The sequence below is a fragment of the Peromyscus californicus genome, unplaced genomic scaffold (genome assembly GCF_007827085.1).
Source record: "Peromyscus californicus insignis strain IS unplaced genomic scaffold, ASM782708v3 Scaffold_3__1_contigs__length_106647218, whole genome shotgun sequence".
Taxonomy (NCBI): Eukaryota; Metazoa; Chordata; class Mammalia; order Rodentia; family Cricetidae; genus Peromyscus; species Peromyscus californicus.
In genome coordinates this window covers 2,956,885-2,981,019 of record NW_026294551.1, presented here as the reverse complement: position 1 = coordinate 2,981,019, position 24,135 = coordinate 2,956,885, and the positions used below count along the sequence as shown (strand labels likewise).

Here is a 24,135-nt window from a genome sequence, read left to right as displayed (position 1 = left end):
GTACGACCTGTGTTTCCTCTTCTTCCACAACCCAGTAATATTCCAGAGGTGCGCTCCCGCCCGGGCTGCGTGTCTGCATTGGAGGTGGGACGCAGGCAAATGCCGGGGTCCACCTTTCCTCCCTGCACATGGCCAGCATGCATCTCCACCCATCCCCACGGCTGGCCCAGGGCATCTGCTCCCACTTTGTCATGCCGCCAGGACACAGAGAGTGACCACCTGCCTGCTCTGGCTCGTCCACTCAGCTCTGAGGGACACAGGAGGGCCAGCAGACACTGGACCACAGTCCGTGGAGCCCAGCCATTCCCATCTCCATTCCCCATTCCTGTGGGTTGAGGTCACTGCTGCGGTGTCACATCTGAGACAGGAGAGACAGGAGAGGAAAGACAGAGCTCTGGAACTGAGCAAACCAATCCTCCCCACACTGGTGACACACACTGCGGCTTCCTCTGGGCTGTGGGAAGGGACACATGTGTCCTATGTGCCAGGTCCTGCTTGGTGGAGAGTGGCTGTGCCTGACAGGTGTTTCCAAGCACGCTGGCCGGAGCTGCCTTCGGCCCTGCACTGGGAGTTTGTCTTGGGTCCAGCAGACTGTCCACACTGGGCACCACGCAGCATTGCAGGAGGCCACTTCCTGCTAATGGAAACAGCCTCTGAGCATCCTGGAGGAGCCATGAAAGAAACTCAATCACTAAGAGTAGGTGGGAAGACAGGCTGATGCAAATGTGACAGCTCCCTCCTCCCTAAAAGAGGAATAGACACACCACTCAAGTCCACCCCCTGGCAACCACCAGGCCAGAGCCCTGGGATGAGAGTCTCCCACAGTCCCCACTAATAGGCTTTGTGGCCTTGGACATATTTGGGACCTTTTCAAACCTTCTGGGAGAAATAAGAACAGAACCCACCTCCTGGGAAGTTAGACGGTTAAGTGTAACAGCAACCATAACTATATATGGTGCGGTGGCCTTAAGGACATCTGGGAATGCGGCCTCAGCCCCACCAGTCCCCTCGTGAGTGGGGCATATTGTCCCACCTGTCTGCCTCAGCTTACTGACGTGTGGATTCCACCTTATGGAATCATCCAGAGAATTAGACTAAGTGCCAGGATAGTCCCCATAGGAGCAGGACATATGACACACACCTATGAGCCCACCACTTACGCTGAGACAGGAGAATTGCCTCAAGTTCAAGGCCAGCTGAGGCTTTATATGAGACCCTGTATCAAAACTATAGAAATTTAAAAAGCCTCCACAGGGTGCATCCTGTACAGGAAAGGATCAGCTGAACAGAACCATTCGTGGGCTGTGACCAGAAGCTTCCAGAGTGAGGTGGCAGAGTGGCCTTTGCTACACCCGCCTGCCTCCCCTGTTCCTTCCTCAGCTTCCTGCTGTATGCCTGACCTCCCCACCTGCCCTAGACACCTTCTCAGTCCTCACCTCTGCCCTCTGTCCCACACCCCAACCAGGCATGAGTCAGCCCCACATCCCACTGGCCACATGCACCAGGCCTTCACCATCTAGCCACAAATGGGGGCCTTTTCCCTTCCCACCAACGCCCTCCCCCCAAAGTCCTGTGTCCCCAGGAAGCTCCCAAGGTTACTATTTCTTCTTCACCACTACCCAGGCCCTGAGTCAGCCACCAAACATGGCCAGTACCTTCCTTGTCACGGTAACATTACGTCCCGTGATGGCCCCAGCCCCACCCCTGAAACTGGGCTGCAAACACTTCCAGAAACGCCATGTCCCACTGGGGCTCTGCAGAGGAGTCCCCCCACACACCGTCAGCCACCCCACTCCTGCCCTCCCTGCCTCAAGGCTACCGTGCTGATCCTGGTCCCCATGTCCCTGTGCTCCTCAGGCACAGATTTGCACAGACTACGACCCCATGTCTTCTATGAAGCCACAGCCTCCCTAGTTGGCATCGTGGGCCTCAGGTCCCTGGTGTCTCATAGGCTACTAACCCCCCATATATTCTATAAGGTCTGTGGCTATTGGATTCCTCTTTGGGAATTGTAGTAGTTTGAATGAGATGTCCCCATAGTCTTGGGCATCTGAATTCTTGGTCCCCAGTCGGTGGCGCTGTTTGGGGATGTTTAGGAGGTGTGGCCTTGCTAAAGGCTTTGAGAGGTTAAAGCCTTGTAGCATTTCTAGTTCACTCTCTCTGCTTCGTGTTTGTGGTTTGGAGATGTGAGCCCTCAGCTCTCTGCTCTGTCATCATGGGCTCTGATCCCTCTGGAACTGTTAGCCCAAATAAATCCTTCCTTCTCTAAGTTGCCTTGACCATGATGTTTTATCACAACAACAGAAACATGACTAATACAGGAATCCCCACTAGAACAAGTATTCTGAGGCACATGACTAGTTCTTAACCGGGTGCCTCTATCTGCTAAGTGACGGGGATGCAGGAGTCCATCGGGTCCTATTTCTCTCCTAGGCCACAGAGGACTGCAACAAGACCATCTCAGAACTGGAAGAAACTCAAAAACTCCTGAGCAGCTCCCTTCAGGAGAAGCAGCAGACCCTGTCAGATATGCAGGGTAACACAGACGTTCTGGAGGACGAGATCAACCATCTCACAGCTCTCAAACGGCAGGTAGATATCTTGGGAGGTCTCTGGGCCTGGGGCGTCCAGGCAGAGGAGGGAGTACCCCAGGAGAAGCCTGTGTCCCAAATGAAGATCTCCCTAGGACCAGCTACCCCTTCAGCTGGTGATGATGCCACCTACTTACTGCTCATGTTTACATCTCTTGTGATTTGGTCACACCATACATTTTGATCTCCTCCTGTTATTGGCTGGGTACCATTCTGGTTGCCCGGGCAACCGAATAGAAACAAAATCCCTGGCTGTATTGAAGATTATATTCTTGGGACACGAAGATGGAAGATGTCAGGGCATCTGAGTAAAATCAAGGGGTTGAGTTTTTGAGAGAAGCAATCCAAGAAGGCCATGTAAGAAACATGCTTGAGTCAAGGCTTCAAGAGGTAGGAGCAGAGGAAGCCATTCAGGTAGGTGGGGTAGCCTGGCCAAGAGGGGCCTGCCCAGACTGTACCAAGCCTTAAGAGGAGCAGGATCTTGTCCTGGGGGACAGTATAAAGCTCTAGGGCTGAGGGTGACCTGGAATCAAGAGAATCCCTCCTGGCTCTGGGGCAGCATGGAACAGAGCATCTGTGATAGACCTGAGGGGCACAGCAAGCCTGAATCCCAGTGTCTGTCTGAGTCTGCGTGGAACTCAGAAGTTCCCCAGTGGGATTTCCGGCTGGCCTGGCTGTGGTCTGAGACTAAGAGGGTTCAGGAGTGCATCGAGCACCAGCCTGACACACAGCAGTCAGAACACTCCCCCACCCCACGGATAGATGAGCAAGGCTCCCCGTCACTCTCTCCCCCTTGAGTCCAGAGACTTGACTTTTCTCCTTTCTGCCATCCCCTCCAGTCTGGGTTCAGGACAGGAGTCCTCCTGACTTCTGGGGACTGACACAGGGTCTCTTTCCCTCCCAGAACCTTTTGGATATTGTGGCCCTGCAGACACGTGCCAAGTACCTGCAGGCTGTAATTGACGGGAAGTACGTGTTCCTACACCGCAACAGCAAGTCCCAGATGCTGGAGCGCAAGCGCCTGGACATGCGGCTGTCCCAGCTCAGTAATGTCCTCTCCCAAGTGCAGGAAGATTACCCCCATTTCCAGGACATGCTGCATAAGGTTCAACAGAAGATTGCCAGCAAGCGGGCGCCCCCAGAGCCCTCCTAGACAGCACTTGGCCCCGCACCTGCCAAGGCTGCCCGAAAGGAGATCCAGGGAATCCCCCTCATGTTCTGAAAAGCCATGTGTCCCCTAGAATGACACCCTGCTTGAGAAACACTGAACAACACTCTGCTGTTCACACCAGGTGAGCATGCCTGCTTGCAGAGGAATGACCTGGGCATAAAAATCCATTCTTTCCTGCTGGGCTTACCCATCCAGACAAAGACATTCTGTTGGCAGTTCCACAGTCTGCACCTGACACCCCTGTCACACTGTCCTGGGACAGGGCCTCGGTTTTGTGGAACACGTAATGGAGAGAGGGCCCCAAGGAAGCCAGGCACAAGGTAGACGGCTTCAGCCCTCAAATGTCTGCTCTAGCCCGTCTGAAACCCGCATTCTGGTTCCCCATCCCCACCCACAGGAAGCTCAGCCTTCTCCTGCCCCCACCTCCCGGGAAGCCTTAAAACAGGTTGAAACCCAAAGATCAAAGCCAAGGATCCCAGAGCTCCATGGAGGGCGGATGTCTATGGAGGCAGTGACCACTTCCTCCATAAAGGGCACCTGTCTCTCATCCCCCGACCCCTGACCTCTCTCTTCACCTCTGCCTCCCCTACCCTGGATTTCTGAGCACCCACTGGTTGCCTTTTTGCTTCTGTAGATGTGAAATGGAAAATGTCCTGTAGAATAATTTCAGTTTTAAACTTTACAGAAGAAAAATAAACTTTATGAAAGCTGTTTTCTGGTCAAAGGAGTAAGACATGTTCATCCTAACAATGAAATACAAAAACCACCGAGAGGCCGGGAGACCCCAGCCACTCCCACCCTGCCCACCCCGCCCACCCTGCCTGGGACACACCCACTGCCTGCCTGGGACACACCCACTGCCTGCCTGGGACACACCCACTGCCTGTCTGGCCCTCTTCTTCAGTACTTGCTGTGTATTCGTGAAGGCTGCTGTGTGTCAATCACTTGCTTGTTATAGAGTTTGTTTTCGAATACGGAGTCTGGCAGCCCTAAGAAACAGGGCTCAGCTACCTGTCGTCACAGCGGGAAGTGGAACAAATAATGGGCCACCACCCACACCAGGTCCATCTCGAGGGTCCTGATGTGAGGTTTAACTCTGAATTGGGCAGGAGGTCTATATGGCTACGCAGCCTTGGCCAAGGAGAAGTCCCATCCACCACTGACCATTGGCATTGGTCATCCCTGCGCTGTGGTCTGACCAGGGGCCTGAACTGTGTGCAGTAGCTTCCCAGGACATTCCCCCGCCCCAGCATGGGATTGGGGGGTTGGTTTTAATTTGGGGGGTCCATTGTTTCAAAAGTCTGACAGCCAGAGGGCACAAGTGCCTCTATAGTACCCTCTCCTGCAAGAGTGGCACACGGCAGGCCAGTGTCCTACCCTAGCGACATCCCTGCCTGCCAACTTTGGTTTTTGAAACAGGGTCTCACCAGGTGTCCCATGTTGGTCTCAAACCGGCAATCCTCCTGCCTCTGTCTCCTGAGATTACACGCCCGTATCACTACCCTGTGTTTATGTCTCAATATATGACCCTCACGTCAAATGCCTCCGGTCATTTAATGTTTTCACCAGCGTAGGTTTTCTGCGTGATCACGTGTTTTGTCACTTCCCTACCAAAGCTGACGGAACTTCCGGGTCTGGGCTGGTTTTCATCTCTCATGGAAGCTTTCGAGACGATGCCTTTGGGCTGGGTCTGTCTCGGCGTCAAGCATCTTCCCAGTCACCTGCGCGCTCTGTCGCCCGCAGCCACCAGGGGGCGCAGCGAGAACGCGCGCCTGGACTCCGGCGCCTCCGCAGGAGGCCGCGTCACGTGGTCCGCGCGGCCGAGCCCCGCCCACGGACCACATGACCGGCGCTCTCCAGCTGGGCTGGGGGTCTGCGGCAAGGAAGGCGATTGCGCAGGTGAGCTGGGCGTGCTGGTGAAGGCTGTGTCAGGCCCAGGCCCGAGGGCCTCCCGAGGAGCGGCCTTCTTCTGGCAGGCGGGGCCGACCGTCAGTGAGTTCCTGCTTGGGAGAATCGAGCAGAGAAACTGAGATAGGTGGGACCCCCCGACCCCCCGGCCCCCGACTCAGGCGGCCGCGGACAGTGACCTTTTAGTAACACAACAGGCTTCGGCCAGGTCCCGGATTCTAGTTCGTGCCCTCAGTGCTAGGTGGGCAAAGCTGTGTGTGTATATGTCTCTCAGGGGGAAACTGAGGCACAGAGAGACTGCGTCCGGTGTCTGAAAGCTTGGGTTTGGACTCGCCTGTGCCTGGTGGCGCTGCGGATCCAGCATCTTTCCAGAAAGCAAGCTTGGGTCTCCAGATGAGCAGTGGCGTCTTATCTTTAGCTCCTTCCCCCTTTTTTTTTTTTTTTCTCTGAATTGTGGAGCTGAAAGAACAGGCCTGAGCCGTCTGGTCTCTGTGTCTGAGACTTTGTTCTGATGTACGTGTTTCTCAGTTGTGCCCCGGGGCCTCCTTGGAAGGCCCTGGAAGATGCAGATGCCCACCCTGCCCTGTCTGAACCTGTGAGTGTCCTTGTATGCTGAATCATGGTCAGTATCACGTGTGTCTGGTTCATGCTTGGTCCCCCCAGTGGTTAACTGTCTTTCTGTTGCTAGTCTGGAGGCTCAGGTCCCTAGTAGCTTTATGGCTGCTGGGCACCCTGAAAGACCAGGGTATGATTGGAGGGTTGGAAATTGCAGCCCACCCAAGCATCCCAACTCCCACGGGAGGCTAGAGATCACTCACCGGGCTACTGATTTCATCAGTCATGCCTGCGTAAGGGAGGTCCACAGGACGAAACAGAGCTGGATGTGATCTCCAATGCCAGAAAACAGCATGTGGGAGGTGCTGGCAGGAATCCAGGGCCATAGCAGGTTTAAGGCAAGCCTGGGCTACTGGGGACCCTAGCTCAGGGTGACAGGCTTCAGAGAGCATCCCAGATGGCCCACATGTTGCAGGGACACTCCCACCTGTTCCCAACCCATTTCTTCTGTCTAGCTGTTCTTGTGTCACAGCTAAAAAAACAAAACAAAAAGCCAGTAAGGGTAAGAGAAGTGCTTTTGTGAGTTCTGTGAGATATTCCAGTGAGTTCCAAGCTTGGTAAAGGGGTCCTCGGAACCACCAGGTTGGTAGCCGGCCCATGAGAGGTACTGGTGGCAACCTGAGGCTTGTAGCTGCTGTGTAAGTGTGGTCGAGCCCCAGCTTCGAGGAGTCTACCTGACTGTAGTTCGATCAGACCTGAAAAGGTTGCAGTTCACCACACACATACACACATACACTTGTAGGTGACTGGAGAGCTGGGGACTCACTTGCAGGAGAGAGAAAATCACAGATATTATGGGTAAAAATTTAACCTTCAACCTGGAGAACCCCGACTCACTGGTGGCCACGGGTGAACCCCAAGTACTGGTCAGAATAGTCACAGCTGGCCCTTCTGCAACCAGGCCATTGTCTCCTGAGTGTGTCTGGAGACCCAGAGGCCCTCTAGTGCCTCCCACCATGCTGGGCCCTGCTGTGTCCCCACCACATCCTGAAATGAGCCTAGCTTCTGCCCAGGCCCCAGTTCCAGAAAGCCCACACTCCTCTGTGGCCAGTTGTAGCCAGAGAACCCTGTGGCCTGGGCTCTTCACCCCATTTCCTTTCTTCCTTTCCTCTCCTTGGGGTTAGACTGTGTGGCTCCCCAGCCATACTGCTCACCCCTTTTCTCTCAGAGAGGATGTCTGGATAAAGTCCTGGCTCCCTTTCCCATCTGTCTGTACAGGGCTGTGGGGCCCATGTGGGGCCTGTGTCTGCAGCAACCCCTCCGCCTCTGAGGAGTCTCGTCTCCTGCACCTGGCTTGTGCCTTCTTCACCGTTGCTGTGGAGGGAGATACTCTGGCTGCCTGTTTTCACTGGCTCTGTGTGTGGGCGCTGCTGTGAGAATGCACCCAGGGCCCTCTGACCCCCACCCACACTGACACCGGGTCCTCCTCTCCTCAGGCCTCCAGGACTGCTCATGCTGCTCCGGGCCAGCGGGCTCTCACCATGAATATGAGGAAGCCGCTCTGCTCTAACTCCCTGATTGGGGTCTGCACCCTCACCTCCTTGATTTCTGCTGTCATCGTGGGCCATCTTATGCTCCGTGACTTCATGCTGCTTCCCCAAGACCTTCATGAGTCCTCTCCAGGACTACAGAAGACTTTTAGACCTCACCACTGGGAAGGTTACAGGCCAAGGCCCCAGCACATCCAGAAGCACCCTGACCATCCTGCAGCGGTGTCCATACAGTGTGACGTGCCCCCCAACAGCCGCTTTGACTGTGCCCCAGACAAGGGCATCTCCCAGGAGCAGTGCGAGGCCCGTGGCTGCTGCTATGCCCCAGCAGGGCCGGTGTTGAAGGGGTCACTGATAGGGCAACCCTGGTGCTTCTTCCCTCCCAGTTATCCAAGCTACCGGCTAGAGAACTTGAGCTCTACAGAGACGGGGTACACAGCCACCCTGACCCGAACCAGGCCAACCTTCTTCCCAAAGGATGTGCTGAGCTTACAGCTGGATGTGCTGATGGAGACGGATAGCCGCCTCCACTTCGTGGTGGGTGTGGGCATGGTAGACCCTGGGTAGAGCTGGGTCACCAGGACGCCCTATGAGCAGACAGTCCCATGCAGAAAGAGGGGCCAGGCGGAGCAGAGAGTAGGTGTGAGGACAGGTGACTCATTTTTCCCAGGATGAGAGACAAGCCGATTCCTGGGGCTCACTGTGGGGCTCACTGGTCACCAGCCTAGCCAAGCTGGAGAGTGCTAAAACAAACCCCTTACCTCCACCTCTGACTTCCACAGCACGCGCGTGTGCGCACGCACGCACGCGCGCGCACACACAGATAAATGTAAAAAATTAAAAACTGCTCGTGGGGCCTGGTGCATAGCTCAGTGGTAGTGCATGTAGCATGTCCTTGGCATGTTCAGAGCCTGAGTTTGATCCCCAGAGTGAAAAGAAATTTTTTTGAGAAAGTGGTCATGCTTGTAGTTGCAGCATTTAGGAGACTGTAGCAAGAGAATTTCTGTGAGGGAAACGTTAGCCTCGGCTTCATAGTGAGTTCCAGGCTGGCCCAGGCTACAGAGTGAGACCTTGCCTCAAAAATAATTAACTTATTAAAAAGATAAGCCAAGGGGAAAAAATACACAAAATTATTTACTGTTTATCTGAAGTTCAAGTTTAGTGAGCGTTGTGCTTTAGGCAACCCCGGTGAGGTCTCCTTCCCTCCGGTTATATAGCTGAGTAAACTGAGGCCCATAGCTACACACAGTGTGCAGCTACCCCGGGAGGGACCCGTGCTGACTGGCTGTCCTGCAGTTGTGTCAGCAGAAGGGACTCCAGTGAGCGAAGGAGCCGTCACAGAAGGGGCACCTGCTCCATCGCTGTCTCTTCTCCTAGATCAAAGATCCCACAAATAAACGCTACGAAGTGCCCCTGGAGACCCCGCGTGTCCTGAGCCAGGCACCATCCCCACTCTATCGTGTGGAATTCTCAGAGGAGCCCTTTGGAGTGATTGTTCGCCGGAAGCTAGATGGCCGGGTGCTGTGAGTTGGGTCCCTGGAATTGTGACCCTACCCTGGGTTGACAGGGACCTGGTGGCCCCTCAGGGTCGGAGTTTCCTGAGGCAGCAAACCTGTTTGGCTCATCCCTGTCTCTGCTGTCTACCTGCCCCTGCCCTTGGCTAGTCTGTTTTCCATTGCTGTGATAAACACGTGAGCAAAGGGTTTATTTCATCTTACAGCTCTCGGGTCACACCCCATCATGCAGGAAGTCAGGGCAGGCACTCAAACAGAAGCCACGGAGGAACACCATGACTTGCTTAGCTTACTTTCTCATCCATCCCAAGACCACCAGCCCCAGGGTGGTACCAACCACAGTGTGCTGGGCCCTCCCACATCAATCAATCAAGACAGTGCTCCCACAGGATTGCGTACAGGCCAACCTGATGGAAGTATTTCCTCCATTGGGAGTCATTCCCTCTTCCCGGATGGCCCTAACTGTATCAAGTTGACAAAAACCAACCCTCAGAGCCCTCTTCCGTTTGTGGACCACCAGGCATGCATCCGTGACCTACGGTTGAGCGCTCACCCACTCTTGGGTTGGTGCTACTACATTGGGTCTCAGAGGTTCCCTCCGTGGCTTCCCAGTGAGATACATGGCAGTGTGGAGATGGCTTCATTGCTACAACAGCAGTGTTTAGCACGTCACTGTAAAGGAGACCCACCCAGGCCACAGTGGCGCCCCATGCAGGCGGCATGCACCCCCTGCAGGTGGCCTTTTGTTTATCACATTTTATATACATCTACTGTGCACTGTACTGTTAACTCACTTATCTCCGTAAATAACCTGTGTTGTCACGGCCCTCATTGTACAGACAAGAGCACAGGCCCAGGAGAGGGGCTGGCAGGGGACAGAGCTAGGCTAGGGGACAGAGTGTTCCTGCCATCAACCTCTCTTGGGATTGTGTTCGTCGAGTGCCGTGTCTCCCTGACAGGACCTCATGTCTGTGCTACTGTGTCCTCTGACCTGGGGTAACGTGGGCCCCTCGGAGCGTGCCTGCTCGGGCTTTTCCCACTGTCTTCAGGTATTGAGAGCTGCTGGTCACTATGTGGCCGTTGTCCCAGGGTTGGCCTGATGCAGAGCTGATGAGGCCACTCTGTCCCTCCTCAACCCTCCTCTGAAGGATCCATCATCCTGGGCTTGTGTGGCCTGGGATCCAAGGGTCCCTGATGTCTCCCCACAGGCTGAACACTACTGTGGCCCCCCTGTTCTTCGCTGACCAGTTCTTACAGTTGTCCACGTCCCTGCCCTCCCAGCACATCACAGGCCTCGCTGAGCACCTCAGCCCGCTCCTGCTCAGAACTGAATGGACTCGGATCACCCTCTGGAACCGGGACATGGCACCCTTGGTAAGAGATGAGCAGAGGGCAGGAGTGTGGAGGCTGGGGTCCTGGGTGCGAGATGCTGTCTCTTGTCACCCCAGCAAGGTGCCAACCTCTATGGGTCACACCCTTTCTACCTGGCGCTGGAGGACGGTGGCTTGGCTCATGGTGTCTTCCTGCTAAACAGCAATGCCATGGGTGAGTCACCAGACTGGGCCTCCTTAGTGGTCCTTCAGTGGGAGAGTTTGAGGCTCTGCCTGCTCCGGGTGCCCGTCTCAAGGGACCTTATGTGGAGAGAATCCAGTGAGCAGAGTCTTCATCCTGCTCATCCCCTCTGTACCTAAGGAGGTCTGGGGGGATTCCCCAGGCTCATCTGCTCCACATCCTTCAGGCCTCGCTAAGTTGGGCTCAGAACAGCTGCTCCTCTCCCTCCCTGCGGGCATCTTCCAGCCTTCATATTGAAGAGCTACTTACTCTGTAGGGGCTCATCTGGGGGGGGGGGGGGGCTCTTTCCTGAGCCCAAGCTACTTTCTTCCAGACGTGATCCTGCAGCCCAGCCCGGCCCTCACCTGGAGGTCAACAGGTGGGATCTTGGATGTGTATGTGTTCCTAGGCCCAGAGCCCAAGAGCGTTGTGCAGCAGTACCTGGATGTTGTCGGTAGGGCATGCCCTCTGTCCACTGACCTCAGACCCCTGGCCCCTGACCCTTGCCTCCAGTCCCTGCTCACTTGTAGTACTGGCCTGCAGGATACCCCTTCATGCCGCCATACTGGGGCCTGGGTTTCCACCTCTGCCGCTGGGGCTACTCCTCCACTGCCATCATCCGCCAGGTGGTGGAGAACATGACCAGAACGCACTTCCCCCTGGTGAGTGGGAGTCAGGGTGGGGCAGCCCCAGCTTCCGGACTGTCGATTCCCGATCTCAGCTTCAGCTCCCCTCCCACGCTGCAGGATGTACAGTGGAATGACCTGGACTACATGGACGCCCGCAGGGACTTCACCTTCAACCAGGACGGCTTTGCGGACTTCCCAGACATGGTTCACGAGCTCCACCAGGGTGGCCGGCGGTACATGATGATAGTGGTGAGCAGATCTGGGTGCAGCCCACACAATCTCCGAGTCTTTGATGGCGAAGGAATGTCTGGAGGTTTGCAGCCTTAGTGTCTGCTGGCCAGGGTCCTGGAAGTACCTGTGTCACGCTCAGGACTCTGGTCGTGAGCTGCTTGAACTGCTGTTAAGCCCAAGGCGGGGGGCCATAACAAGCTGGTACTGGGTGAAGTACCTAGATGTGGTTTGTGTGTCTCCTGGCCCTGCTTCTCTCTCAGACCAGCTCTGTCCATGTGTGAAGGAAGCAGACTTGCCTCGTGCCTGTCACCACAGCTGGAGGGGGACAGGGGCTCTCCTAGCTGTGGTCTCCTGGCCAACCCTGGCCAGAGAAATAGGGTCCAAGAAGGCCAAACAGCCACTGCCATGGGACCTCCTTCAGCAGAGGAGGCAAAGCTGTGGGAGATTTAGTATTAAGAGGACCACACCTGCCTCATCACCGCCACGAGGACAGTGAACAGCAGTTACTTGCCACGGGCAAAGTCAGTGAAGACCACACACAAGTTAGGCAACCTCTCTGCCACTGAGCTACATCCTTAACTCTCTTGCCCAGGCAGGTCTTGAACTCATAATCCTCCTGCTTTAGCTTTCCAAGCAGCTGGGATGACAGGCCTGTATCACAAGGCCAGGTGCAGATTTTTTTTGTTTTTCTTTTAAAGACATAGTCTCACCATGTAGCCCTATAAGTCACTATGTAGGCAGGGCTGGCCTCAAACTCACAGAGATCTGCCTGCCTCTGTCTCCCAAAGGCTGGAATTAAAGGCGTGCACCATCATGCCTGGTAGTTGTTTTTTTGATCTTTTTTAGTCACTATTTTAAAAAAGTAAATGGGGGCTGGAAAGATGGCTCAGCAGTTAAGAGCTCACTGTTCTTGAAGAGGACAGAGTTCAGTGCCTGGTACCATGTCAACCAGCTCACCACTGTAGTTTCGGCTCCAGGTGACACACACACACACACACACACACACACACACACACACACACACACACAATTAAAAATAATAAATTGGACATTGTGGCATACACCTTAAATCCCAGCACTGGGGAGGTAGAGGCAGGTGGACCTCTGAGTTTGAGGCCAGCCTGGTCTACAGAGCAAGATCCAGGACAGCCAGAGCTACACAGAGAAGCCCTGTCTTGAGAAACAAGACAAAACAAAACAAAAATAAAAGAAGCAAACAACGAACAGTTCTCTTAACTCTGGAAGGTCAGGGACAGGAGGATCGTGCCTCCAGACTCACCTCCAGCTCCCAGTAAGCTCGGACTGGCCAACTGTGTGCTGTTTTCGTGTGCCATCCTGTCCCTGCCTCTCCAGTTAATCCTTCTCACTGCCCACTTCTTTCCCCAGGACCCGGCCATCAGCAGTTCAGGCCCTGCTGGGAGTTACAGGCCCTATGATGAGGGTCTTCGGAGGGGCGTGTTCATCACCAATGAGACTGGGCAGCCACTGGTTGGGAAGGTAGTGTGAGGGACGGGGACTGTGATCAGGGGGACAGAGTAGCTGTCCGGGGACAGGCTCAGATTCGGAAGCCACCATGTCCAGTGGAACAGAGGGAAAGTGGGGGGTCCTCACTGGGGGGTGACGGTAACTCCTGTGAAACACCTGGGATTTCCAAAGTGGTGGGGGGCTGCTGGGGGGTGATCTCGGGCATGAGCAGGTGGGGGGACTGGTGGGGGGTGATCTCAGGCATGAGCAGGTGGGTGGCTGGGAGGGTGATCTCAGGCATGAGCAGGTGGGGAGCTGGTGGGGGGTAATCTCGGGCATGAGCTGGTGGGGGGTGATCTCGGGCATGAGCAGGTGGGGGGCTGCTGGGGGGTGATCTCAGGCATGAGCAGGTGGGGGGCTGGGGGGTGATCTCAGGCATGAGCTGGTGGGGGGTGATCTCGGGCATGAGCAGGTGGGGGGCTGGTGGGGGGTGATCTCAGGCATGAGCAGCTGGGCCTAGCTCAGGCCTAGCAAATTTCTCATGAGGCCTTGGGGGTCTCCCTTGTCCTCCTTGTCCCTGGGGGCCTTCTGGGAGTTCTGAGTCCCAACCTCCCCATCCTAAGGTGTCCCTAGCTGTGGGAAGGGCAGGCTTGGGGCTGTTTCTGATGGCGGAAGCTCCAGTGGGTTGTCCCAACTTCTTCCCAATGCTTCATCTGCTCCATGGCTTTGTGTGTAGGGCTGGCCCTTGCTCTCCCAAGGCTGAGGCCTGACAGGGCCGTGGTGCGGTATCTATGTGGGACTGGTTCTCACCTCTGGACTCTTGTTCAGGTATGGCCTGGATTCACTGTCTTCCCCGATTTCACCAACCCTGAGACCCTTGACTGGTGGCAGGACATGGTGTCTGAGTTCCATGCCCAGGTGCCCTTTGATGGAATGTGGATTGTAAGTATATCCCCATCCCTGGGTACACACCTAGTCTCTGGGCACCAACCCAACTCTACATCTTTGGCCTCTTACAGGACATGAACGAACCATCCAACTTCATTAGAGGCTCCCAGCAGGGCTGCCCTGACAATGAACTGGAGAACCCACCCTATGTGCCTGGTGAGCCCTGCTTGCCTCTCTGGTGTGGGGACAGTGCTGGAGTTAGTGGCTTGAACCGGGGAGTGCCCCTTTGTGGTTCGGAAGATGCAAAGCCCTGTCCTGGGCTGACCCCAAGGAGGTGTCAGTCTGAGCAGAGGTTGTGGGCAAAGGAGAGCACGTGGACCCCCGGAAACCAGTAACCTAGCCCTTCTCTCGCCCAGGGGTGGTTGGTGGGTCCTTGCAGGCAGCCACCCTCTGTGCCTCCAGCCGCCAGTTCCTCTCCACACACTACAATCTCCACAACCTGTACGGCTTGACGGAAGCCATCGCCTCCAACAGGTGAGGCTCTGCCCTGTGCAGCCCGCCCGCTCGCCCAGCACTCACAGTGGGGCCTGAGAGGTGAGCTAGCTCCCATCAGGGTCATGGACGGAAGGCAGAGAGGCTACCCCGACCACCCATGGGCCTGCAATGCCTGCGCATTCCTGCCCAACTGGTCACTGCTCTCCACTCCAGCTTGGAACCGGCCTCTTTGCACAGGGCGTCCTGGATGTGAAGTGGGTAGGGAATGGCACCCAGGGGACTCCATGAATCCAGCAAGGCTCAGAGTGGTGGCTCCCCTGTAGATGACAGAGTCACTGGGCCAGGGCTGACTGTGCCTAGCACACTTTGGTGGTGGTCTCTCTTCCCCATCCATTCTGTCCTTTTCCTGAACAGTAGTTCCTTCTAGCCCCGGTCCCCTCGCCACTGGCCCCTGGTGCTCTGTCCCAGCACATCGTGGGTATGTGTTACTCAGATGAACCCAGTTCTCTGTTCCCATCCCACTCAGGGCCCTAGTGAAGACTCGGGGAACACGACCCTTTGTGATCTCCCGCTCAACCTTCGCTGGCCACGGCCAGTACGCTGGCCACTGGACAGGGGATGTGTGGAGCACCTGGGAGCACCTTTCTTACTCTGTGCCAGGTGAGTACACAATGCCTGGAGGGCACTGGGGTCCAGTCTGGGGGCTGCGTGTTCTGGGCTGAGCCCCACAGATAGTATTGAGCTGGCTTGGGGACCTGTTGCCATCTCATGTGGGGCGTGAAGCCTGCTGGTCCCTACTCAGTTGTGCAAACCTGCTCGCCTGTGTCCCCTTCCTTCTCAGTGTCCCTGTGTCCAGTGTAGCAGGAATCTTAGAGAGTCTTATTAATAAAATCAAACCTGAGGCAAGTTACTGGGGTGAAATGCTGGATGGTCAGAGAGACAGAACAAGCCACAGCCAACTTCACCTCGCCAGATCCTCAGCTGGTCTTGTTTCCTCAGACTGGAAGCTTCTGTGTCCTCATCCCAATGGCTCTCAGCTGAACTGCTGCTAGAAAGCCTGAAGCTTAACCAGCTAAAAGCTTCTAGTTTCTGGTCCTCACGCCTTACATATCCTTCTGCCTTCTGCCGCCACTCCCTGGGATTAAAGGCTCACTTTCTGGGATTAAAGGCATGAGTCACCATGCTTGGCTGTTCCCAATGTGGCCTTGAACTCACAGAGATCCAGAGGGATTTCTGTCTCTGGAGTGCTAGGATTAAAGGTGTGAGTGCCACCATTTTCTAGCCTCTGTATCTAGTGGCTGTCTGTTCTCTGACCCCAGATAAATTTATTAGGATACACAATTTTTTGGGGAATACAATACCACCACAGTCCAGTTCCCCCGACCAGTGCTTGAAGAGCCCCAGAATCTCATGTCTCACAGTTGTTCCCTGGTGACCCCATCCTGAGATACAGAGACACCTGCTCTATTTGCAAAAGGGAATTTGATTTTTGTTCCAAGAACTTGGATGCCATTTGGCCCATGTTAGGTCACAGAAGTCAGGAGCCCTGGAGAACAGCCTAGGGAAGGAGGGGAGCTAGGGTACCATATGGGCAGCTAAGAGCCTTGACTAAGAGTCTAGAAACTTCTGAATTAGGGAAGACTGGCTTCTGTGTAGGTTATGTCCACAGACCTGTGAAGGATCCCAGCTAGCTGAGCTCTCAGAGGTTATCTGTCCACCTCTGCCCCGTGGGCTTAAGCTCACTCCAGACAGGCCTGGCAGGCCAGGAGCCAGACTTAGAACTGCCTTGCAGAGCTGGGGGTCTGGATTTGCTCCCTTCTCTTTGGGGCTCAGGTCTTCTGTGAGCTGAAGTACTGAGCCGAGTTCTAGCTGCTTCCAGGGTCAGGTGTGACACAGAGAAGTCTCCAGGGCCCCGAGCTGCCCATCGGCTCCCTGGCTCTAAGGAGACACCGAGAAAGCCAGTGCAGTGGAGGGAGACTGGGGGTTGGCACTGGGCTGAACATCAGGAGCCCATCCACCCCTTCGCAGTCAGGGAAACACCCAGCCTGGCTTGTCTGTTAGTGTCCTGAGGCCGCCATAGCTGAGGGCAGCGTTTGGGGAGTTAATGTAACAGGAATCTGTCCACTGACTGACTGCCCAGACCATGGATCTGCAGTCAAGGAGTGGCAGGGCCGCACTGCCTTGCACAGAGGTGTGGCTTGGTGCCCCTGCACAGCCTTGTGGACCCTTCCTGGGCACCTCACTGTGTTACTACGGGCTTCACCTCTACCCTGGCAGGGCTACCTACCAGGGGCCTTATCTTCACTGGCATTGTCCTCTTAGGAGGACATCAGCTGTGTTAGACTGGGACCACACCAACCACTTCACCTTAGCACCAATACTTGGGAAAGCTGCTGTTTCCAAATAAGGTCACCGTCACACACCCTGTGCCACCGCACACTGGGCTCTGGTCTGCTCTGCTGGCCCCAGGTGGGAAGCACAGAGGCCAGTGGACTCTTGATGGATGGTGAGGTTAAGTTGGACCCGCCCGGCAGGCCTGACTGTCCAGTCTTGGTGACTGGTGTCCCTCTGCCTCTGTACTCTCAGAAATCCTGCAGTTTAACCTGCTAGGCGTGCCCCTGGTCGGGGCGGACATCTGTGGCTTCCTGGGAAACGCATCAGAGGAGCTGTGTGTACGCTGGACCCAGTTGGGGGCCTTCTACCCCTTCATGCGGAACCACAATGACCTCAATAGCATGGTAGGAGGGGGGCGGCCTCCACCCACCCACCAAGACCCTGTCCTGACTAATCCCATACCTACTGGAGGAGCCCAGTCCATGCTGTCCTCTCCACACGGGATGGAGCCATAGGTTCTTGGGGTGGACATCTGTTGACCCCTGGCCTAGGAACCCAGGGACGCCCTGCTCTAGTGCACTTTCTCGTTGCTGTGAGAAACACACATGACCAGAAGCAGCTTGGGGCAGAAAGGGTTGATCTTTCAGTTTACAGTCCGTCATGAAGGGAAGTCAGGGCAGGAACTGAAGAAGAGACCAGGGAAGGTATTTTTTAATACATCCCAGGCCCACCTACCCAGGTGGCACCACCCATGGTGGACTGAGCCCTCCCACATCAATCTTAAGTAAGAAAATGCCCCTCCCACTTGACTATAGCCAGTATGGTGGAGGCATTTTCTCAGTTGAGGTTCCCTCTTCCCAGATGATGCCAGCTTGTGTCAAGTTGGGAAAAGCTAACCAGCACACCTCCTTTCCCTGTCTGCTCACACAGCCTCAGGAGCCGTACAGGTTCAGCGAGACTGCTCAGCAGGCCATGAGGAAGGCCTTCACTCTGCGCTACGCCCTTCTGCCCTACCTGTACACTCTCTTCCACGGTGCCCACAGCAGAGGGGACACAGTGGCCCGGCCTCTCTTCCTGGAGTGAGTCACCTGGGTCAGGGAATGACATCTTACATGTGTCCCGGGGGGGCTGACCAGAAGTCTGCTGATGCCAGGGAACCTCCTCCCGCTATGGTCAGTGTTCCCACAACCCAAGCAGGCTGCAGCTGAGTGTGACCAGAGTGCCCCTGTGCCCTCAGGCCTCCTAGACCTCAGCCCAGGGCCAGGACATCTGGAGTACGGAAAACTGGCTGGGGTACCGACCAGGCTTGCTGGCTGACAAAGCTCTGATGAGATAGTCATGAGTGAACCATTTGGGGGTGGCTTAAGCGGGGAGGATAAGCCAGAGATGCCCCGTCTGTATCCCCAGACCGGACTGTGCTCACATAGACATTACTTGTGACCTCTCCAGTGGGCAGATAGCGGAAGGTCCTTGGGTAGAAAAGGCAAGTAGCTCACTCTGCAGAAGTCAGCATCTTCCCTACCACAGACAGGTAAGTTTCAGACAGACTAGATGGCTAACTGCAGTTAGGTTGGGGAATGGCTCAGCTGGTAAAGTGCTTGCCTTACAAGCATCCCCAGTGTTCATGTTAAAAAACTGGATGTGTGACATGAGGGTGTGGTGGCGCACGCCTTTAATCTCAGCACTCGGGAGGCAGAAGCAGGCGGATCTCTGTGATTTTGAGGCCAACCTGGTGTACAGAGCGAGATCCAGGACAGGCACCAAATCTACACAGAGAAACCCTGTCTCGAAAAACAAAACAACAACAAAAAGATGGATGTGTGGCATGAGGGTGTGGTGGTGTACGCCTTTAATCTCAGCACTCGGGAGGCAGAGGCAGGAAGATTGCTGAATTCAAGGCCACCCTGGTGTACAGAGCGAGATCCAGGACAACCAAGACTACACAGAGAAACCCTGTCTCAAAAAACAAACAAAAGAATTCTTCTGGACTCTGGCACAGAGCTTGAAGTTTCTCAGAGACTGGGATTCCTGACTGTTCCTGCAGCGGAACAGCTGACGCCAGAGCTCCAGTCTCCAGACCCTCATGCCTGTCTCTCCTGTGAAGGTTCCCTGAGGATCCTAACACCTGGACTGTGGACCGCCAGCTCTTGTGGGGGTCAGCCCTGCTCATCACACCTGTGCTTGAACCTGGGAAAACTGAAGTGACTGGCTACTTCCCTGGGGGCACGTGGTACAACCTGCAGATGGTGAGTCCTGAGGTTCCTCCTACACAGAAGTGGTGGGTAGTCACAGGGTGGCCATGCCTTCCTGGCTGCCAGTGACATACTGAGTCCTTACCTGGTACCCCTAGTGTACCAGCCCTTTGCTGTAACCCCCTCTGCCAGCGGAAGCAGTGAAGACTGGAGTGGGTAGCTTCCAGGCCCCCACAGTCATCGAGGCCGGGCCAGGCATTCCCTGCTCAGTCCTACACTGAGTCCACCCCTGGGCTCACAGCTAGTTTGTCTCAACGGGGACTCTTGGACTGCCACACATAGCCTTGGGGGACAGGAGAACATGGCTCCAAGTACCAGCATGGTAGCTTGGGTGCTACCTGGGACCCTTCTGATGTGACCCTGTCCTCTAGGTACCAGTGGACGGTCTTGGCAGCCTCCCATCTCTACCATCGTCTCCTCCATCACCCCTCAGATCTGCTATCCACAGCAAGGGGGAGTGGCTGACACTTGAAGCCCCATTGGACACCATCAATGTACACCTGAGGGCAGGATACATCTTACCACTACAGGTACCCAGCCCCAGCAGCTCCAGGGCCTCGGGGAGGACTGAGCCGGGCTTCAGACAGTACTTCGGGTGGGGGCGGGGCGGGGCAGGGAGCAAGCACAGGGCACTGTCTTCCCTCATTGGAGCTCTGGCAGGGTAAACCCCTGGTAGTCATGGAGGCACAAAAGGACTTGGCCAGGGTAGTCACCAGACATCCTGGGTTACCCAACACCTGGCCAAGGCGGTCACCATAGATGTCCTGGAAGTTTCCAGGGTCCCAAGGTATGACATGTGCCCACCCTCTTCTCAGGGTCCCAGCCTCACAACCACGGAGTCCCGAAAGCAGCCCATGGCCCTGGCTGTGGCATTAACAGAAAGTGGCGAGGCCTGTGGAGAGCTGTTCTGGGATGATGGAGAGAGTCTTGGGGTTCTGGATCGTGGGGCCTACACACTGGTCACCTTCATGGCCAAGAACGTGAGTCACAGGGCCTGCTCAGGCCGGCGGGTAGAAACATGGGGGTGGGGCTGCCCTGATCTGGTGGAGGGAGGGACTGGGCCAGAGAACCCAGCGGCCACCATCCCTGAGTCAGCATGCCCTCATGTCTGCATACAGGAGGCTGTCCTGTGATGCTTAGTGAGCCCCTGTTCTGGTGGTGGGCTCACTGTCACAGTCTAAGGACACCTTTTTTTTTCTCTCCACATTACCAGAATACCATCGTGAACAAGTTGGTACACGTGACCAACGAGGGGGCTGACCTACAGCTGAGGAAGGTGACCATCTTGGGAGTGACCACAGCCCCTACACAAGTCCTTTCCAATGGTGTGCCTGTCTCCAATTTCACCTACAGCCCGGACAGCAAGGTAACAGGGCAGGCTGGGGACTGGGGTTCTTATGCCCTGGTAGGCATGGGAGAAGGGGGTGCTAAGGACCCCAGGGACTCACTTGGTCCGGCTATCATGAAACATGGGGGGAGGCAGAGGACATGTGGACCTCACTTCTTGCCATTTCTACCTTGGGGGGCAGTGACGATGAAGGCTGAGTTCCCAGTGGAGTCAGGTGCTAACCCTGAGGCACTGGCCCCTCTCCTTGGTGGGGAGGGGTGGCCTGGCGTCCGCTCATCAGATGCTTGTCTCCAGAGCATGGCTGTGGGTGGGGACTTCTTGACACTCAAGCTTTTTTCTGTCTTCCAGACCCTGGCCATCCCTGTCTCACTGCTCATGGGAGAAGAGTTTCAGATTGATTGGTCCTAGCAGACCACAGTTTAGAGGCCTCTCAGTGAGGCGATGTACAGCTTTGGATGGTGGCCTGTAAGGACCTGAGTCCTGGTCTTGACACATCTTTGAGTTTTTTCCACTATGTTGCTGCTTCTGCCCTTGAGGCACTGTGTTAGGAAAGGAGTGAGGCTTGCTCTGTCTGTCTGTCCCCAGCTGTCCGTCCCTGACACTAGAGAATGTGAAGCTCAGCATGGGGACATTGTACCTGCACCAGCAGGCCATGCAGTCACTGCAACTGTGACCCTACAAAGAGACAGAGCTGGTGATGCCGTCAGGCTCACAGGACTTGAGAAACTTACTGTGAAGTGCACTTATTTAAATAAAAAGGACATTTGGAACCAGCTCTCCCATCACCTCATGTCTTCATATCACCTCATATCACCCACATCCCCAACCAGTCATCCTCAGGTCCCCAGCATGACTCTCCTCCCCGTCACCTCAGGTCTGCTTGTCACCTCTGCAGGCACTCCCCACTGGAGTTACTGAGAACGTCCTGCTGGAGCTGATCAGGGAGGTATTGATGGAGACATGCCAGGGAAGGGCTTCCCAGAGTGGGGCCTGAGACCTTAGCCCCAGGCAGAGATCTGTCCCCAGAAATGCAGGCCCAGGCTCCCTGGCGAGTCTGGAGCGAAGGAAGGTGTTGTATGTGTCACTCACGCCAAACTTGTCACCAGGGCTGAGGGTTAGCAGGGCCAACCAAGAGCCAAAAGCGTGAGGACTCCGGGAGCCACTTACCTCACGGGGTCATCATGTCCTGGAGTCCCTTCTAGCTGGGCCACTCCGCCTTCGTGTGGAAAGAGGAACAGGGTAGTAGCTGCCCCACCCCTCCTTGGGGTACTTGACTCCTGTGGGAGTGAGCCTTTCTGCCTGTGGTTTGGATCGTTGTCCTCCACTGCATGGAGGACCTAGCTGACAGGAACAGTCAGGCTCCCAAGTATCCAGAGAAAACAAGGGAACTGGTGCCTCCCATGCAGCAGCTCCTGAAGCCCAAGTGGCCACAGGTATGCTGCCCCTGGGTCCCCACTGGTCCTCACCCAAGAGGCTGTCAGGTGGTCTGATGGAGCCATGGACTGGCCACTAATGATGTTCCCTGGCCACTGCCCGGCCGGCCGGCCCTTTAGCACATCTTGGGCTGCTGTTAAAGGGCTGATCCTACTTAGCCTGTCCTGAGCCCTGGATGAGGAGGGGAGCTTTTCTGGGACCGGGTAAGAGGTGAGGAGTGGGACTAGTCCATTGGCTGAGGCCTGAGGTCTGTATAATCATGAGACACTGTATAATCATGAGACATGGGCAACACCCGAGGTAGCTTCAGCAGTCCATCTGGAGAAGAGATGTGCAAAGCCTTCTGATGGGGAAAGGCAGCCAGGGCCTTTGCACAGCCCTTTCCTTGGCTATAGAGAGGCAGATCAAGGAGCTTGGGACAAGCAATGAGAAATCAGTCAAGAGCTGGCCTTTTGTCCATGCAGTTTACATCTTCTAGGATGTTGTGAGTTCATCTCTCATTCAGCATCTGTCTCATCCATGTTGGTATGACCTTGACTGTTGCATACTTTTCCTATTTTCTCTCATTCCAACATTACTTCCTAGAGGGAAGGTTCCAGAAGCTCCTGAAACAAGGTTCACAGGGCCTCCTGAAAAGATACGTAGCAGTAACAGCTACCAGATAGGAAACTCTCCAAACCGGCTGAACTGGCTTGCGGTCTGTAGACTGGGGACACAGCTCTCTGCATGCTGGGGTGGGCTTTTCTGTAATGCAACTGCCTTCAAGTCACCCATTGTCAGTAACCCCAATAAACTGCTGTGTCAAGCTGGACTCAGTGGAGCTTGTTGGTCTATCTCTGCTGCTCTTTGGGGTGGTGTTTGCTCCCGTCTCGGGAAGTCACACAGTACAGGGACATGCCGCCATGTTTATAGCTGGACCTTTTTATTTTTCATCTATTATGGGTCCATGTAAGTCTGACATGGATTCCAGTCCATGTCGAGAACAAAACCAGAAGGTGATACGGAACTAAGGCAAGAATGTGGTTTTTGCTGTGGTGCTTCCTATCCCAGCAGCAGTGGGGGACAGTTACCTTCCCCCCCCCCATCAGGAGCCATCATCTTCTCCCACACATGCAGTAACCCCCGCATCAGGAGCCATCATCATCTCCCACACATGCAGTAACCCCCCCATCAGGAGCCATCATCTCCCACACATGCAGTACCTCCCTCCCCCCCATCAGGAGTCATCTTCCTCTACCACACATGCAGTACCCCCCCCACATCAGGAGTCATCATCTCCCACACATGCAGTACCCCCCCCCCCATCAGGCCTCTACCACACATGCAGTACCTCCCCCCCACCAATCAGGATCCATCATCTTCTCCCACACATGCAGTACCTCCCCCCTCCCCCCATCAGAAGTCATCTTCCTCTACCACACATGCAGTACCCCCCCCCAATCAGGATCCATCATCTTCCTCTACCACACATGCAGTACCTCCCCCCCCCAATCAGGATCCATCATCTTCCTCTACCACACATGCAGTACCCCCCCCCAATCAGGATCCATCATCTTCCTCTACCACACATGCAGTAGCCCCCCCCAGGAGTCATCTTCCTCTCCCACACATGCATTTTCGGAAGGGATGCACAGACCAGTGAGGGAGTAAGGGGTGACACATGCCTAGCCAGCATCAGCCCAATCACCCTGGCACCAATGGGATGCCATGTTACAGCCAGATCACGCTCACATCGCAGGCTGCACTCACAACGGCTTGACTTTAGCAGTTGTGGAGAGCGTGTGGAGGTGCCCACGGTGATCCTCACACTACCGACTGCCCCACACCAAGGAGCTCTCACCAGGCTCACATGCCACCCATGTCTTCTCCAGCAACATCCGTTCAAATCTTCCCCTCCTATGCCGGGCCATCTAGCCCTTGCACAGTGCTGCTTTTCGGTCCCTGGCAGAACACATTTCCATAGTACCGGTGGCTTCTAGTAACACAAATCAATTCTGCCACCGGTACCTGGCTGGCCAGTGTCAGAGGCTGTTGGCAGACTGGGCTACCATTTAAGGGAGGTGTCCCCTGCCAGCTACAGTCCACCCTCATCTTCAAGGCTCCCCTCAGACCCTGCCCCGACCCGAGCACACGCAGTCAAGGCTCCTGACCTTCCCAGGACGTGAGTGGGTGGGTAAACCCCAGGGTGATGTGACAACTGCAGTGTCCACAACTTAAAGA

The 24,135-nt window shown here is 55.4% G+C and overlaps 2 protein-coding genes and 1 long non-coding RNA gene across 6 annotated transcripts in view; 2 read left to right on the top strand and 1 right to left on the bottom strand.

Annotated features, from left to right (window-relative positions):
- Positions 1–4,473, top strand: part of Ccdc40 (coiled-coil domain containing 40) — a 43,631-nt gene extending 39,158 nt beyond the window's left edge. For both annotated transcript variants that reach the window (XM_052757694.1, XM_052757693.1), the window contains exons 19-20: positions 2,434–2,592; positions 3,496–4,473. In XM_052757694.1, coding sequence (XP_052613654.1) covers positions 2,434–2,592; positions 3,496–3,744 — 408 coding nt within the window. In that variant the 3' untranslated portion in view covers positions 3,745–4,473. The remainder of the gene's footprint in view (positions 1–2,433; positions 2,593–3,495) is intronic.
- Positions 2–5,349, bottom strand: LOC128122280 (uncharacterized). Its single transcript, XR_008222385.1, has 2 exons — positions 5,190–5,349; positions 2–662 (listed from the first exon to the last, which is right to left on the bottom strand). It is a non-coding gene; the product is annotated as an uncharacterized LOC128122280 (long non-coding RNA).
- Positions 5,350–5,530: 181 nt separating this feature from the next.
- Gaa (alpha glucosidase) lies at positions 5,531–22,726 on the top strand. 3 transcript variants are annotated; one of them, XM_052757695.1, is made up of 20 exons: positions 5,531–5,661; positions 7,722–8,312; positions 9,153–9,298; positions 10,498–10,663; positions 10,738–10,834; positions 11,175–11,294; positions 11,384–11,502; positions 11,587–11,718; positions 13,087–13,197; positions 13,993–14,106; positions 14,184–14,268; positions 14,469–14,586; positions 15,074–15,207; positions 17,134–17,285; positions 17,812–17,960; positions 18,986–19,127; positions 19,505–19,663; positions 19,949–20,113; positions 20,347–20,499; positions 20,830–22,726. In XM_052757695.1, the coding sequence occupies exons 1-20, from the start codon at positions 5,605–5,607 to the stop codon at positions 20,887–20,889; spliced, it is 2,970 nt and encodes a 989-aa protein (XP_052613655.1). In that variant the 5' UTR covers positions 5,531–5,604; the 3' UTR covers positions 20,890–22,726. The 3 variants fall into 3 exon arrangements, with proteins under 3 accessions (XP_052613655.1, XP_052613656.1, XP_052613657.1); XM_052757696.1 differs by lacking the exon at positions 5,531–5,661 and adding an exon at positions 5,684–5,797; XM_052757697.1 differs by lacking the exon at positions 5,531–5,661 and adding an exon at positions 5,731–5,754.
- Positions 22,727–24,135: the final 1,409 nt, after the last annotated feature.